This window comes from Aplysia californica, unplaced genomic scaffold, assembly GCF_000002075.1.
Source record: "Aplysia californica isolate F4 #8 unplaced genomic scaffold, AplCal3.0 scaffold00072, whole genome shotgun sequence".
In the NCBI taxonomy this organism is placed as follows: Eukaryota; Metazoa; Mollusca; class Gastropoda; order Aplysiida; family Aplysiidae; genus Aplysia; species Aplysia californica.
Window position 1 is genome coordinate 1,151,874 of NW_004797342.1, and position 17,206 is coordinate 1,169,079.

Sequence of the window (17,206 nt, forward strand, 5' to 3'; positions counted from 1 at the left end):
AAGTATTTTTGTGTCATCAGTTAGATCTATTATTAAAATTTTTGTGTTTGTTGTTATCAGTCGTTATTTGTTGTTATATCAACAAAGATAACCCCCCCCCCCCACCCCACAACCTATCATTAGTTTCAATCACAGTGGCTTTCCTAATCTACTGCTTAGCCCAATGCAAGGCGGGGAGGGTGCGGTGATACAATATGCTGTGAATGACTTTTATGTCATCGCTGGAAGCTTGACTCTTTGAATCGAGCCGTCTGCCGCCCCATCCCACCCTACCCGCCGGTACAGTGGTGATCGACGAATCAATTTAACTAAACGAATTTTATACTTGAGATAATTCTAAATTTGGGAACGAGTAAATGATTGTAAATGACGTTGGAAATAGCAAAGCATGAACAGATTCTTGTTCTCCTTTCGTATCCTTTTTCACTGGCGATCCACACCCACATTGATAGCGTATAGGCCTTTAGGTGTAACAGACGTAAATAGGGTTAAACAGATCCGGTTATATCCGGATTTGTTCAATCGTGTGCACAAACAGATCCAGATTTTTCCAAGCGACTCCCACCTCCCACCCACTTCCCAGGACAAGTGACTTGTAGGCCCAGCTTGGCTAACCCGAGGCGAACTCGCGTTGCTGAAATCAACTTCCGGTTGAAATCGGGAATGTTTTGTTTGTGCAATGTAGGATCAAGAAGTGAACTGTTACCAGATTCTAGATCTTGTTGCTATTTAAATTACACTAATACTGCCTTGTGTTACTACCATCTTTGTCTTTTATATTTCAAAGACATAATATCTCAGAAATATTGATTTCATTCACATCAGTCAGAGATCGTGTTCACGAGCAGGAATCACTCGGGGCTGGCAGTTTACTGAGCAGACAGGAACTGACTGCTGAATAGCCTACTGAACAGGAGGCTTGTGGAGAGAGTGAGTGAAACTGAAATGTCTGATGTGAATTCGTGTGAAGCATTGGATTTTGGTATTTCTAGATCTTTGATCTAGAATCTAGATTAGGCTAGATTTATATATCTTCTGGGGCAACCTCTATTCTCACCCGGGGTGAGAATAGTGCAGGCGAGTCTTTTGGCTATTCAAGAAGACTTGCTCTTCTATTGTTGAGAAAACTCAATAAAGTAGTTCAAGCCATTGTCATACTTTACTTTTCCGATCCAGCGGCCATTTGGGTTCTAGCCCTTCGGTCTGGATGTCAAGCCATTGTCATAAATTTTAACTAATAAAGGCTTGCTGCTGCTGCCACTACTGTTGTTGTTGTTGTTGCTGTTGTTGTTGTTGTTGTAGCTGCTTTCCCTTACCCTCCAAACGTCTTATTCTTCTACTTTGCTGTGTTCTGCTTCTTCTACTTCTGGTAAATTTTCAACTTTGTGACTGCTGTTTTTGCCCGAAATGACTCCCTAGCACTGAAATGACAGCAGCCGGTAGTATGGAAGCGATACAACCTTCCTCCTCTGCATCCTCTTTCTTCTTCTTTCTCCTCCTCCTCCTCCTCCTTTTCCTCTTTCTCCTGATCCTCTTCCACTTCCCCCTCCTCCTCCTCCTCCTCCTCCCCCTCCTCCTCCTCCTGCTCCTGATGATGATGCTGATACATGTGCCACAAAAGATGTGACAATTGAAACAACAGATCAAATACGTCAACCTCAAAGTTGAGGGTTGGTCGGTTTTGTCCGAAAAATTTTATGCGACATAGTCGTCCAACCCACACAGTTTCATAAAAGCGATTTTTTAAGGAAAAAAGGTCTACAGTTTTTTGGTAAAGTGTTTTTATAGGTGTTTGAAGCATTTATCTGTCGTTAGGCTCCTTTGTTTTAAAATAAAACAGTTTTTCTCTTCTTATGTAAAATTTGTCCCGCTGGGGTTAGTCGGTTTTATCACAAGGCCGACGTTGTAATGCTTTGTATCAGTAGGTTTTGACAAGATTTTTTTTGCGTTCCTTTGTACCTTAGAAAATTATAAAAGGTAGCCATTTAATAAAATTGGGTTGGCTTGGAAAAAGGTCATATAATATACTTGGGGGGAAAATGTTTTGAGGAAGTTTATCTCAATATTTAGTGTGTACTTGCTCAAGGTGTATACATATTGAATGCAGCAATGATTTTACTTGACAGTATTCTTGCTGGTCTGAGAGAGTATGGTTTTTTAAATATTCATTGGCTATATTAATTCTCAAATTTGATTTCCTCAATAACAATCAAAAAGTCTTTGTGAATGGGGATTATGAGTTCAAGCTCTTGACTTGTTGAATTGGTTTTCAAGTGTAACAACATTGCAAGGTCATAGTTTGAAAAGAAATGAGATGTTTTGGTTGCATTCTGAGATTATAATAATTTTTATTTTGTTCTTTGGACAACTAAAAGTATCTGTAAGTTTTTATTTTCAGGTCACGAAATAAAGGATAAACATGCCTTCAGAATCAGCGACTGGATTCATTGGGTCAATGGTGTCCATTGACTGTGGAAAACTTGGAACATACCAAGGGCATGTCCAGAGGGTTGATGCAGACATGAACACTCTCACCATTACTCATGCTTTTCATAATGGGCTAAGGTGTGACCAGTCAGAAGTAAACTTAAGGTAAATTCTGATACCTTTAAAAGGCTTACAGCCAGTAGGGTTAACCATTCTGCTATGATGAGAGTTGTTGAATTAGATATTGATGCTCTTTTTCTTTTTGCGTGTGTGTGTGTGCTTTTTATAAATTGAGATTAGAGACCTTGTTTTATCTTTTGATTAAAATGGAAGTATTAAAGCAGCCTTTGTAACAAGATAAACTTTCTTTATGGCAAGGCCCACTGGTGCACATTATCTCTCTTTTACTCCATCACTGAATTAAAAGGAGCTAAGCCACTTTTAAGACAAATATAAAACTTGTATTACGGGACTGCATGAACAAGGCTTAAACCCCTGACCTCTGGCATGAGATATTTGGTGACTTATTAATGAGCCAAAACCATTCTCATCATATTGTCGTGTAAACACCATTTTGATCTACTTTTTGTTTCTAACTATTAGCAGGAAGCTACCAGAACCTTTTTGGATCTTTATCAAGCGTATATTGTCGTGGGGGGAAAACCCAACACGGTGCTTGAAGCGTTTTGTGGAAAAAAAAAATCTAATCCCTATTATCAGTACTGTTTATGGTCTGGAATTTCTATAGTTTGCTATGCTCATAGTGGCCACCAAAGACTACTTACATAAACCAGCAAAGAAAGTTTGTGGTACGGTAGTAGTTTTACCTGGGATGTTTTCGGGTGTTTCTCTTAAACGGACTAAATGTGCATATAACACATTTTTTAAATGAAACTCTTCATGTATATATAGTGGGATACCCTCTGTCTTGACTGGTCATTGTGTCGTAAAGCCGTGACATGTGGCAGCAAGATTTTTTAGATCAACAGTTTGTAAACAGAGGCAGCCAAAGAAGCAAGAAAACCAAGGCAGTCACGTCCTGACATTGACATCACCCAACAGACTTTATGTGCTCTGTTTGTGGAAAATTCTTGTAGAAAAGAGTATTAGTATTAAAAGGTCACAAGTGAAGCAATAAAAAGGTTTAACCAACAAACTTATGTTTAGGCTGACTAGTGCTCTACTTTAGGAAAGAGAAAGTCGCTGATTGGTGAGTTGCTGTGTTTGTGATAATTACAGTTTGCTGGCAATTTTTTTCTGTTTCTTTTCTTTCTTTACTGTGCCAGCTTCCTGTAATTTCTTTTCTTCTTTGGATTTTAGCAGTCATCGTCAGTTTATGATGGACAAAGTGTTATTATTATAATATTATTGTTTTTATTATTATTGAAAGGAATGCAATAAAATTAACTTTTTATGTGTATTTCTTGTGTTGTTTCTCAGCTCCACAACAATTCTGGATATCCAGATCATCCATTCCTCTACTGTGGCAAAAGAAATCATTGAGAGAAAGACAACCCCTTCCAAAATGACTAAAGAGATTGATGAGGTGACAAAACCCAGGTGTTCATCTCCAGTGAAAATCATCAAAGCAGCTTCTAAAGCTCGTTCTGCAGGCTTTACACCGTCATCCTCTGCCAATTCGAACTCGAATACTGAGAAGGGGCAGGGGAAAAGTTCTCATGGGTGCAGAAGAAAATTGTCACCACCCGATAGCCCGTCAGCTCACCTGTTGAAGGGAAACAACTCTGTGGGGCCTCGCCCACGAATAAGTAAAAGTGCCAACAGGGACGGCTATGATTCTAACGACCAGGGAGTCGGACAGGGTAATGGACAGGGTGAGTGGTACTCTGGTATAGTTAGAGCTATTGTACAACCCTAGTGTGGAGACATCCTCCACAATATGTCCCCCTTGTTTCAGCAAATAGTTTTATTTTTATCTGACAACTGGTACTTTAGAAATGTATGATTTAATACATTTTTTAGGGTCTGAGAATGGGAGTCCTTTTTGTGTTGGAAAATATGTGTCCTTTGTTTTTTAGTATTGTCAATGCTGAATAAAAGTTATGAACTCCCGAAACAGGATTTGTGAATAATAATGAAAATGAAGCCATTCATCAATTGGAGAGACCTTTACTAAACAGGGATGTAAATATTTCAAATTTCCTTTTATTTAAGGTTTTCTGTAATGAAATTTTAAAAAAGTAATAAAAAGAGAGGGTTAGGGGCTGAATCAATAAAAATGGAAAGAAAAAAAGTGTCTCCCATATAATCTCTAACTGAATTGCATGATGCATTTGTGTCCGAGTCTTGCACATTATTACAATTACCTTTGCAGTCCTTAATCACACACTAAGTTGGCACAGAAACACACACCCACAGTTTTTTTTCTCATCACACACATAATGTGCGATTCTGACTATCATGACAACAACTTCGTAAGAACAAATCTAAAGTACAATGATTTTATAGGTTTCCTAGGATTTCTTTAGGAAAAAACTGGAAAGCTGTTGAGAAATGTATGGTGCTAATCGTCAAAGTTAATGCTAATCTTTGCCAGGTTGCCTATTGAATGCATTGGATATCAAAGCTGGTTCAGAGTTCCTCTGGAAAAGTATTAAAAATGTTTTCTAATGTGCTTGTGTCCAAATGCATTGAAGTAGTGTAATATGTTTAGAAAGTCTTTGAAAATACTGTCATCCAATAACACTGCCGTATGAAGGTCTTGCTGTAGACCTTATGGTCTTGTCTGAGAAGAGAGCAGTACTACCAAGATCTTACTTCTACCTGTTGTGCAAAAATATCATGAAATTTGGGACTTTTGAAGCAACTACATTAGGAAAATAAAGAAAGATAGGATAGTGTGATGCTGTGTCTGCAATTAGCAGCATATCGGAGATAAGTATCGAAGTGATGGTTCGCCTTGCTGTACTTTTGCACTTGCGACATCTTGCAATGTTTCAAAGATCACGCAACAATGAAAGTGCACAAAAGAGGTCAGTTATGAATTTAATATTGTTTTTTAAAAAAAAGTGGGGAGCATTCTATGTTGGTATCTCATGTTTTTCACAATCTTTTTTATTTAATTGAAAACTTGTTTGAATCTTCCAGTGTTAGGCCTTGTAGTATATGGGGTACCGATAATGAAATTTAAATTCCTATTTCATAATAACAGGGACAACCTCTTGCTTTCTTGACTTCGAAATGAGTTAAAGGGGTAAGACTACCCCAATTATTAAGGTTTTGGAATCTAATGTCAAGTTGTTTTTTTGGGGAAATCAGCTTGACAATCAATATTATTTTTGCACAGGAGTTCATGGAGCAAAGCAGCGTGGTCACCAAGGCCAGGACAGTCAGTACAGAAAACACAGTGCCAGCAAAAAGATGGAGAGAGGTGGAAAAAAGGGTGCCAATTCCTGGAATAGTGATTGCTTTAGTGCACCTGCAGAGTCATTCTTGCAGGACTTTGACTTTGAATCCAATCTTGCCTTGTTCAATAAAAAGGCTGTCTTCCAGGAAATTGAAAATGACTTTCCCGATTTGAGTCTAGAATCGGATCCCAGGGAACAAAAATACCGACATGATGAGAACATTCTGCAGCCTGGGGAGAGCACAAATGCCGGTCCTGCTACAATTCAGCAGATACAGGTTCCTGGAGCTGAGTCACAGTTGTATTACACAGGTAATGTTTCGCTTTGTACATTATTAAAATCTTTTGGGTTTTTTTTTTTACTTAATGGTTTAGTGTTTGGAACAGATTATTTTACTCTTCCCTAAACTGACTGTTGGTGGTTTTTCTAATTAATTCCTTATGAAAATGAAAATGCCACTTTCATTTATTTCCATAAAGAGGAATGAGTCACAAACCATGTAATCCTTCAATATGAAATAATTCACAAGTTATTCACACTACATGATACATTTGTCAAACTACTACGGCAAACAATTTTACAAGGTCATCATAGCCTGGGTTGTTTTGTCTTGTACGTACTCACTCACCAATGACTGTTAACTAACGGTGAAAGGGATGTTGCTGATATTGCTCTTCAGGGTGAGCCTTGGTCCACAGTCACTAGTATGTAGTCCACTGACCCTTTTACTTTTATTAAATATCCTATCTACGTGCTACATCTACCTGGGGGTTTTTTTAAGTGGATTTTTTTTTTCTTTTTTTGGTACTGAAAATGCCTTCTTGTTCCTACGAAAATCGAACTGTGCCAGTAGTGTTTTTTGGGAACTTGTTGAGCCCCAACATTTCAGTTGTGAGAAAAGATAAAGTAAGAGTCAGTTCAATTAAAATGCATAGTAAAATTATTTTTTCTCCTTGCACAGTTTAGTATGCATGCAAGTATTTTTATGGTAAATGATGGGTTGGTTATGATCTTTTTGGGGGGGGGTTTACTTTTTAACCTGATGTTACTGGTGGAATCTTGTCTCATTCTGATGGTGAACATTGTCAAATGCCACAACATTATGAATCAAGGTCATCGAAAGGGGCTTGAAAAATATGATGAAACTTAATAATTTGGTTGCCTTAAATTGTAAAATTCAGGATGTGACATATTTGAAAAGCAAAGGTTTTTGAGCATTTTTGCAGCTAGGAATACGTTCTTGAGCCTCTTACTAGTTTGCCACTGTGGCCACATTTTTATCCTTGTGTATAGTTTCTTTACCATGGCTTTGTTATGATCATTCTAAGAGCTTTGAATTTTTTAATGAACTTTTGGTATATGTTATTTGTACACGATCAGACTCATAAAAAGGATCGCAGCTATCAAGCTAAGAGACAGGATTTTTCATGTTTTCATTCTTATTTACAGACAATGGTCTGGTCGTCCCGTCTATCAGCTTTGAGCTGCGAGAACAAGTGTGTGATACAGCTGCACATCATGGCCTTACTCGCTCACGGCAAATTGAAGCATTTGGCCGAGCAGCCACTGAGATGGTCATACACCTCATAGGGGGCAGCCACAGGTATGTTTTGGGATGGAATAACTTGAGGATTTTGTATTTGTACACATGGGCTAGTCAGTTCACTCGCTTCTGTTCTGTTCATTCATTATTCTTGAGTCACCTTTTTGCAGTCTGAGGCTATTGAGAATGAAGGAGTGGTCAGCACAAGTATTGGCCATAGTTTATGTGTTGAAAGAGTGGCATTAATGTTATTTCCTTGTGTTAATGACTAAATAATTGAAAATGAGTTAGTCAATAAATTAATGTTATGAATTGTGGATCTTACTGTCTTCAGAATTCATCCAAAGAATGACCACCAGATGCCAGTTGTGGTGGTGTTGTGTGGACCCCACGACCAAGGTACCCTGGGTGTGTGCTGTGCACGGATACTTGCCTCTCATGGGGTACAGGTATGTACTCGTTTTGCATACTATCTGTAGTGCATCATTGTCATTATGATTCTGAATGTTTCAAGTTTCATCTGAATATCTATAGTGCAGACTGCTCTGGTTTTTGGTTTTCAAGAAACCCATGATTCATTTTTAGTGCATCTAATTGTTTAATTTAGACGTAATTCTTTCTCTACTGACTTCTAATACATTGCTTCTGTTGTCACTGGTGGAATCGTACACTCATTAGGTGACTGGTTGGCTTTACAGCTCCTCTCAAGTGACAGACTGTTGCTCAGTCTTTGCAAGTTGTATAATCTTTGCGCTTTCTGGCACCTTAATTCAATATGAAATAATATAAATTGCATACTTTGGGAGAAAGTTCAAATGATACATGTGATAATGTATACATTATAGTCTTTTCTTCTTTTTCAAACTTTTATTATTTTTATAAATTAATTCCAACTGTTGAATATTTTACCACTTTTCAAAGTGCCAACAAGGCTGAATAATCCATCTAGATCTACTGTAATTCATGGTCTTTTGGCTGAATTGGTGAGGGCTTCTGTAGATGAGGGGTAATAAACTGACAGACTGATTAGATTCAGTGCGTCTAATGGTAGAATGTTTATGAATGACTGTGCTCAAACATGCACATGGACTATTTACTTTGTTTCCTTTCTGGTTCCCTTTCCTTCCTTTGCCCTTCATCTTTACACAAACCTCTTACTGATTAATCAATTTTCGAAATGATCTCATGTCTAATGAGTGTTCCAAGTCGTACAAAATCAAACAAAACATACTTGACAAATAAGTTATTGAATTTCAATTTTGTTTTTCTTCTTTTAGGTCACAGTAATGCTCCCCAGTTCAAGTCATGTTCCCCAGTCCCTGACTGATGAACTTAATTTATACAAACTCAGCCGCTGCCCCTTAGTAGACACCACCAAAGGTAAAGGTTGGTGGCTGTGTTCAGTCACACATTTTTTGGGGGGGGAGGGAAAACATTTACCCCTGACATTGTTAACTCACAAGTATGAAACATGTGACTTTGTCTTTCTGGTCGAATAAGTGAAGTTGACGGTGTGTGATTTTAAAGAATCAAATCCTATACCTTAAACACAAGGACTAAAAATTCCACTGCCTGAATATTACACTAATATCTGGACCACTTTTGGGGGGGTGGGGGTGGGTTGGTTGTTGTTTTACCATGATTGAATGTTGCATCCAGCTGATGATAAAGCAAAAACAATGTCGAGGGTAAATGATTACTTTCCAAAATTGAGGACTGAACTGTAGGAAAGTTTTCAGTTTCTTCTTTGTCTCTCAGTCGAGGCAGTGTAAGGTGAAAGTTGTCTCAGTCGTTCATTTTGTCTTTATGGATATTGCCAAAGATAAAAACTTGTTTATAAACTGTGTGTGTGCCTGGTGAAAAGCAAATTCATGGTCAAATAGAGCTAGAAATCTTGCACTGACTTTTCTTTGCTCACAAAGTGTTTTAGAGTATGTGTACCGGTATGTGAGTGCTAAGCCTCCCGTCCTTTAATTACTGTGTCAATGTATTTGAGAGCACTACACACCATGAGAAATGACTCTTGCTGATCTAAATTTTGATTTATGGTGTGAAGAGGTTGATTTTTGTGACTGACCTGTAGAAATTGTTGTCAACAACGTTGCTAGAAATTTTGAAGAATGGCTTTGCTGTTTTGCTATACTCATTAAAAGTAACGGGTATGAATGCTCAAAATCTGTGATCCTGCACTGCTGTTTTGGTAAATTCGTGAGCCATTTCCAGCTCGAGGAGAAAGTTTTGGCCATGCAGAGGGATGGGGTTTGTTTTTATGAATGTCTTAGAAACTCTCTACAATGTAGGCTCAGACAGCAAACAGCAAACGTTCTCACACAATTATTTCGTTATTACACCAGATGACTTGTGTCGACAAACGTCTTAAAAAATATGGGGGACGGAAAATTGCGCAGGTTTTATCCTGTTATGTAACGGATTACCCAATCCCTTACTATGTACGGTAAATTGTGCAGGTTTTTGAGTGTGGTGTCGATTATGAGGTAGCTGTGGTCGAATTGGAGTCCCGACCTCGACTATGTTTAGCTGACTGAGAGTTCACTGATTCGGTGATTTTGTCTCAGAAGATTTCAAGAACCAGAAATTGAGTACATGTTATATTAGCAGCCTTGTATAAATATATGTGTATGCCCGATGCAAATGAGTCAAGCTCAAAAAGAAACTTTAAATGGAATCGTGACAGAGAAAGGACGAAAAGGGCTCCAACACAGAGGTTTTCACTACTGACTGGCAAGAGAAGCACACGGTGGAGGTTCACAAGAAAAGCTTGTACTGCTGGTATCACAACGGTGATGAAATTATGACAGTTTTGATTTGGCTAACAGAAGAGGTCTACTACTTAAGCTTATACTTGAAGAATTTGAAGTCGGTACCATGTCAAATACCTGTGCAACCTAGGAAATATTCGATACAAAGATCCCTGCACAATTTTCCAACAGGTTTGGGAAAACTCCTTTGAACTTTTTAACAATTTAGAAACCTGCGCAATTTTCTGCTGCCCAAAAATACAGCTTTTACATGAATAAAGATAAATCCTTGTAAATGTTGGTAGATAAATGGCTAAAGAATAATTTTCTAATGGAACTCAATTTAAAAAAACAACAACAATTTTTTACCTTTATTATTGTGTAACTCAGTTCAAGCAAAATGCGTGTTGTGGTACCTTTTTCCAGGCATGCACATATTTAACTTCGTGTTTAGTAAATGGTATTGAAGGCAATCTCCATGTCTTCAGGTGTGGAATGAAGCTTTTTTTTGGTTTTTATCTCAATTTTCTGTTATGTTCAAGTTAAAGATGTCACCTACTGGGGAAATAAATACAATTTCCTCTTGTTTTTCAATTGTCTTGTAGAAATAAGCAAATAATAATTCTTTATGTTTGATGGCTTTGTCCAGGATTACCAGGCACTATTGACCTTATTGTGAATGCTTTGGATGACCCAGTCCAGCCAGCATTGAGCATCCAGTCATGGTATCAGGAGGTTGTCAGCTGGATCAGCAACAGCGATATCCGTGCTCAGATTCTGGCTCTGGATCCACCATCTCAAGGGCCTGGAATTTCAGCAAAGTAAGAATACTTCTTTGGTCTTTGAAAGAAGAAATAAAGTATCAGCAAGGTTTTGAATATGATTAGAAATATTTTCGGTGACCTGTCAAATTTTGGGTAAGTCATCGTAGATAAATTTTATCTTAAAGCTGCTCTAAAATTGGGTTCCATGCTGATATTATCCATTGCATTTCATGAACATTTTATGAAAGAGAAAACGGGCTTGTCATTTTTTTCTACTGGTGTCTTCTAGAACTGCAGTTAGATGAGTTTTGTTTCTTCCAGGATGTTATTGAACCTTGGTCTGGGAGTTTTTATGGCTCTGCAACCACACTAAGACAGTAAATTTCAATGAACTGAGGGTGGATTATGAGTAATGTGAGTATTCACTTAGAAACGTACAAGACTAATAGCACATATGGATTTGACTTAAACTGCAATGTTCCTTGTTTCAGGTGGAGCTTGTGCAAGGTCTTGCCACTGTGCCACGTCTCGCCGTCGTGCGGTAACCTGTACCTGTGTGACCTCAGCATTCCTGCCACCATCTACAGTCATGTGGGGATCAAGTATAAATCTCCCTTCGGATCCAAATTTGTCATTCCTTTGCATTTACAGGCTTAGTGAGGGATGAGGCTGCAATTTGCCTTGTATATATATCGAAAGGATCTGTCTATGATTGTAAAAAAATTTTCTGTTGTCTGCTGATTCCAGTATTGTAGTGCTTGTCCTGGTTTTAGTGCAAGTGACTACTGTCTCGTAGAAGGCGCTGCAGGAAGCTACGTTCCCTTCGCTGCTTGGTTGATGACGCGCTTCACCATGACCTGTGATGATTTGGTTAGGGTGAGTTGACTCTTGTGGCTTCAAACATGGATGGGACTTGCATATATTCACCAGCTGCAGAACTACATCAACTAGATGTCAACGTATGAATACGATGCACTCTAGGAAGGTGCTGAATTGTATATTTATGGTTTCATTGGATGATTTTTGTTACTGTGAAACTACTGGGATGTGAGATATGTTCTGGTGCTCGTGAAGAAAAGGTGACCTTGAAACAGCTCTGTGACTAAAATTTCTTTGAAGCTGATATGACTCGTGACTTTAATTGCGCATGATGCCCTTGGCTCCTTTTTGAATGGAGAAGTTAACACAGTTTTAATATCTGAGAAGAGGACAGGGTAAGTATTGCTAAACCATACTGCCGCTGATCTTCTTCGTTAGCATTGGTTGAAGTTTTCAGGAATCGGATACCCTCTTTTAGTCAGCGAACGTCACTCATTGCCTGATGTTTAGTCCGCTGTCTTTAACGGGGCCCTGTTTCCATGGCCTGTTCACTACTGACGTAGTTATTACATGGCCTTTGAATCTGATGTGCACAAAACAGAATCGGCTGAATGACGTATTTTGGTACTGCGCTGAAAAGACGAGCTTTAGCTAGCAATGTTTTGTGGTTCCCTTGATGCCAATGCTGTTCCTGTTGTTCGACCACAATGTTGTTTCATCTTTATGCTCAAGGCTCGTCACTGGATGTGGATCCATTTTGTTGATGCTGTGTGAGCTTTACGAAAAGAACTAACAGGGACACACAGTGTTTGCATGGAATTCTCAGGGGCCATAACTCTAGTACACCCGCTCCAAAGCAGTGGGACCAGCTGGAGGAATTTTCTTTAGACAAAGCGAAGGGCTGCAAATGGTGCTTGGAGCTTAACCACTCATCGGCTGCTTTGATGTTCATAGAGTGTACTTTCTGTGAGGAGAACACTGCGGCTTCAAGTCAGAAGTGCTGGGTTTGGGCAACACGGGTATGTGTGTTGTCTGTGTGTAGAGTGCACCTGTGCAGATCTGAGCTTTTTGCCAGTAGATCTCTTTTTTAAAGTTTTCTGGCCAAGAATCAAAAGGTTCCTCCTGTTATCATTGTATTATTTCTAACCCTTGGCAAATTGTTGTTCACTCTGTGAATTCTTGGAAAAAGAATTCAACTGTGTGTTGTTCTGTGATCTGATGCAGAGTGCCTTGAATGTGGTTGATGTGTATTTAAGGGGATTGGGTTGGTGGTAGATTATTTTGTAACGAGTGATGATTATGCTAAAAGGGATTTTAAAAAATTATTTTGATGCTGTGGGTGGATTTGAATATTTAAATGGCATTGTTACGATTTGAAGGGATCCTTGCATAGAGTGTTTAAAAATGCTAGTTTGAGGAGACACAGTGACGCAAATAGGCAAATAATTTCCTTCTAAATTTCACTAACATTTTGACTGGCGTGTTTCATGTGATTTGATAGATCTGGTTTACAAATATGGACAAAGAAGTAAATTCGTATGGAAACATTAAATGTAAATATCATTTGTAAATGTGTGTCGAGATCAGTGAGTTTGTATTGGATTTGTCTGGGTTTAATATAAGCATTCTTTTCTGTAATGTTCATCACTTGTGACACATTTGCTATTTGCATATATAATGATTTGATTCGTTTTACTCTTGATGGTTGTTAAATGTAAATGGGATTTTATATTCAAATGTTTCAAATGTAAAGGTTTTTGTTAAGGGGGAGAAAATGACAGGGCTCAAACTTCTTTATAAAGATAAGACCATGCACATGTTTTTGGTCAGTATGTAAAATAGATTAACTCACAAATTTTACCCCTCTTCTCCATGTTTACTACCGTTCATTTGTTAATAGCCATTTATATGAACAAAAAATGTAGTAGGCCAACCGCTAAGAATAGTAAGGCTCATGTAGATCTTCGTAAATTTGTAGAATATTTGAGACCTATTGCTTATTCTTGTTGAATTTTTTAAACCTTCCATTTATGGTAGTGTACTGGTATTTATGGTGTAGCAGTTAGGCACTTCACCATGGCATGTAAAAGATTCGAGTTCGATTCCCGCCTGAGGAGAATTTTTATAGAGTAACTTGGTCTTTCTGCTGAGACTTTGTTTCCTTCTCATCCGGAGTTGGCCCTGACCAGCAGGGTCGAAGCTGACCTTCTAAACAGTCTAAATTGTGTCGATGGAGGGGGTGGGCAAACACTAAAAATTCAGTTTAAAAATTTGCTTATGGGAATGTGACCCCAAGATTTTGTGGTCTGTAGAATTCTTCTGGCCGATGAGGTGTGAGCATTACTCATTTTAATTAAATGCTGCTGTCATATCGATTTAAAATTGCAAACTTTTCTTTATTGTACTATTTGCTCATCAAGCAGATGCTAAGTGTGAAATATTTCATCCTTTGCAATGTTCGTCTTGGAGAAACTTGGTAATTCACTTTTATTTGACTTTGGTACTGCTCAGCCTGGGTCTTAATGAAGATTTGGTTTGTTGTTCTTTCCACTGAAAATAATGTACTTTTTCAGATGGCTGTGTTTGCTTAAAAAGTAGAGAGACCGTCAATCATCTGCAACTCCAGTAACCTGGCATGATCTCAGGAATCGATTGAGCTGCTTCTGTTGAAAGAAAACCCCACTTATTCTCTTGACTTGAAACTTGATGCTAAACGTTTTTGCTGCAGAGTGGGTTGCTTTTACTCTGCATGTTTCCATCTGGAGTGTCTGGAGGATATTTTAAAATGATAAGTTGAAAAATGTTTGAAAATTCAGCTTAAGTATTCTTCTTGTACTGGGTTTTATAACAAGTTAAAAGAAAAACTTGTAGCCTGTGTGCTCTGTACTTTTTCAAATGCTATTTGCAGGTTTGAAGCTACTTCAGTTGGGACATTAATGCCATGCGCCCCCCCCCCTCCCCGTATCCTATTGGAATGGTGCAACTGAGCTCTTGCATTTTGACAGCTCTGCTAGATGTACACCACCACATGCAGAGGCAAGCATTCGCTACCCAGGAGATTAAAGGCAATGGCACTCAGATGTTTACTTGCTTGGGTTGATGAAAATTACTTTGCCGTGGCGCCTTGGTTTGGATCATAATGACGGATACTTGTGAAGGATAGGTACCATCTGTTGCCCGAGAAATCTGATTTACCTGGATGTGTATTTTCTTAATGGGTTCACTGAAGTCAGAAAGTTGCTTTTAGAACATTCTTAATGATCACAGTTGACCTTCATTCCTGATGGAGTATGATGATTTTTATATGAAAGAATTAATAATGCAATTATTTTGATTGCCTGTGGTGTTCATGATTTTTGAAGAAAATGTTTTGAAGAGCTGAACAGAAGATTGTTATGTGCATTATAACACTGGACATATGTCCCTTGTAGAACCTCAGGGTTTCTGGTGGCTTTGGTAATATGTGGAGGAATTTATCAGATTCAGTGTCCAGTGTTAGAGCAGTAACTGCTTTTTTATATTATGTGGATGATGTGTTTTAAAAAGAATTCACCGACACCCCCCAACTCCGCTATGAATCTTTGTGCCGACTTTTGCCATGAAATGAGTAGATATAACAAAAGGTTTTCTTGAGGTCACAATGGTACTGTGAGTATCATGTTATATGTATTTCTTATGTACAAGCCTATACTGGCTACTTTGATTCTGAAGTTTGGTTAATGTCATCATTCATGTGACCATAATAGTTTATCCTTTGTCGGCAACGTTTCTTGTGAAAAAATTATTCCATTAATCGGCATGAGTACTGAATAATTATTTAAGGTTTATAGTTTGAATAGATATACCAAATGTTCACGGTGTTGATTTTTTTCTTCGAGATATTGCTGAGATCAAAAAAGTAAAAATAAATGTTTTCGGATTGATTGTTTTATCAGTCACATTTTTTTTACCCTGCGATTAGTTCCAGATTTTGTCCCATATAAAACTACACAGAGTACTTAAGGGTCTTCTTAAGCTGAATATGTACTGTAAGGAATTGGGCACAAGCAAATTTTATTGCGTGGGTAATAGTGGTGCACTGGGAGCTAGTGTTGAAAATATGCTTCAAAGTTTTTTGTGTTCTATGTCATCCACAAGTCTCAGCTGAAGACAGCCTAAAGGCATTGATTTTTTTCTTAAGGGGAGGAACGACCCTTGATTTTGCAGATTTTGGGTCAGGCTATTCACATTGAGGTGTTGGCTGATTATTGAAGGTCAACCTGTTCTTTGTCTAAAACTAGCAAGGAAACTTTCTTCTTCTTTTTCCTCGTTCTCGATAGCAAGGAAACAATTGAGAAAGTCTTTATTCTCCTCGTGAATTGCCTTTGAAAACATGAGGGTAGGTTAATATAGGGAATTTTCACAATAATTGTCGTTTTTCCCCAAAATGCCTTTTTTTGTGCAGTTTTTTCCCCTACTCCTTCCTTAGTTTTCATCCTTTTGACATGACACTTTCAGGAAACATAGATGGCAGGGCTGCCATCAATGCAACAGAGAGATGTTAGCGAAAAAAATAACACTTTTCCATTGGCAAGCGATTATGCAACCGAAATATAGAAAAGTTTTGTTTTTTTTGCACTTTGGGAAAATTCTCATTTTTTTTTTTCTTTTGCACTTATTGAAAAAACTCACTGTTACGCTGATAGGGTCTGGTTCAGGTATACTCTCATGATATTTGGTCAAATTTGGTCAGTAAATAAGAAAGCGTTAGGGATTTAAAATTCATGGGGGTTTTTTTTGTTTGGTTTTTTTCCAAGACGGTGGCCGTTTCCATAGCAACTGCTGTAGCTATACCAAAATAAAATTGCACATCAAAAGATTTTACTATGCCTAACTTATATGAGTACTTAGATTTGATCTTGGGCAACAAACATAGAAAATTGTCCTCAAGGGTCGCTCCTCCCGTTAAGATGTGTAGATCTACATGTGTATTTACCTCTCGACAACCAAGTCTTATGGACAGGGCAATTTCTTGTGTGCATGTAGAGGCTTCAGTCATATTGGAAGTTCTGTTCAGCTTCTATTTTCACAAGTCATTTAGCTTCTGATGCGGTAAGAAGAGTGCTCTGACTGAGAGTCTGTGTCTGTTCTGTGTAAATTTGACAGCTTTTTAGTCCCAGGATTCTTTCAGGTTTTTGACAACTTGAACAAACGTGAGGATTCATAACCTACTTCGTGATGTACATACACATTAAGTTACAACCATGAGCTAAGGTGATTAGTTGCTGCTGTCTGTGTCTACCTGCTGATGTGTACATATAATATTTGTGTGTTTGTATGCATAAAAGAGAAAGTGTGCAAGTTTTTATGTCATTGTATTATTATGTCGCCTTAAAAGTGAGAGAAAAAGAGGAAGATAGAGGCAAGAGGAAGGTTTTTGAATTGTAACTGATGGTGCTTCCTTTGTCATATATGTTAAGACTGTGATGAATAGTTGTCAGTGACTAATGAATGTTCCCTGGGTTTGAAATCCTGGAACATCTTTGT

At 38.1% G+C, this 17,206-nt stretch overlaps 1 protein-coding gene across 1 annotated transcript; it reads left to right on the top strand.

The window, feature by feature from the left end:
* Nucleotides 1-624: 624 nt before the first annotated feature.
* On the top strand, nucleotides 625-16,225 carry LOC101850071 (enhancer of mRNA-decapping protein 3). Its single transcript, XM_005093928.3, has 9 exons — nucleotides 625-930; nucleotides 2,399-2,592; nucleotides 3,868-4,262; nucleotides 5,735-6,106; nucleotides 7,245-7,398; nucleotides 7,673-7,787; nucleotides 8,616-8,718; nucleotides 10,747-10,918; nucleotides 11,353-16,225. Exons 2-9 carry the CDS (start codon nucleotides 2,420-2,422, stop codon nucleotides 11,516-11,518), a joined length of 1,650 nt encoding a protein of 549 aa, XP_005093985.1. The 5' UTR covers nucleotides 625-930; nucleotides 2,399-2,419; the 3' UTR covers nucleotides 11,519-16,225.
* The last annotated feature ends 981 nt before the right edge of the window (nucleotides 16,226-17,206 follow it).

Coding starts and splice junctions, on each gene's coding strand:
- LOC101850071 (XM_005093928.3), top strand. CDS start 2,420: ATGCCTTCAGAATCAGCGACTGGATTCATTGGGTCAATGGTGTCCATT. Junction 6,107..7,244: donor GTCACAGTTGTATTACACAG/GTAATGTTTCGC, acceptor TCTTATTTACAG/ACAATGGTCTGGTCGTCCCG. Junction 10,919..11,352: donor GGGCCTGGAATTTCAGCAAA/GTAAGAATACTT, acceptor TCCTTGTTTCAG/GTGGAGCTTGTGCAAGGTCT.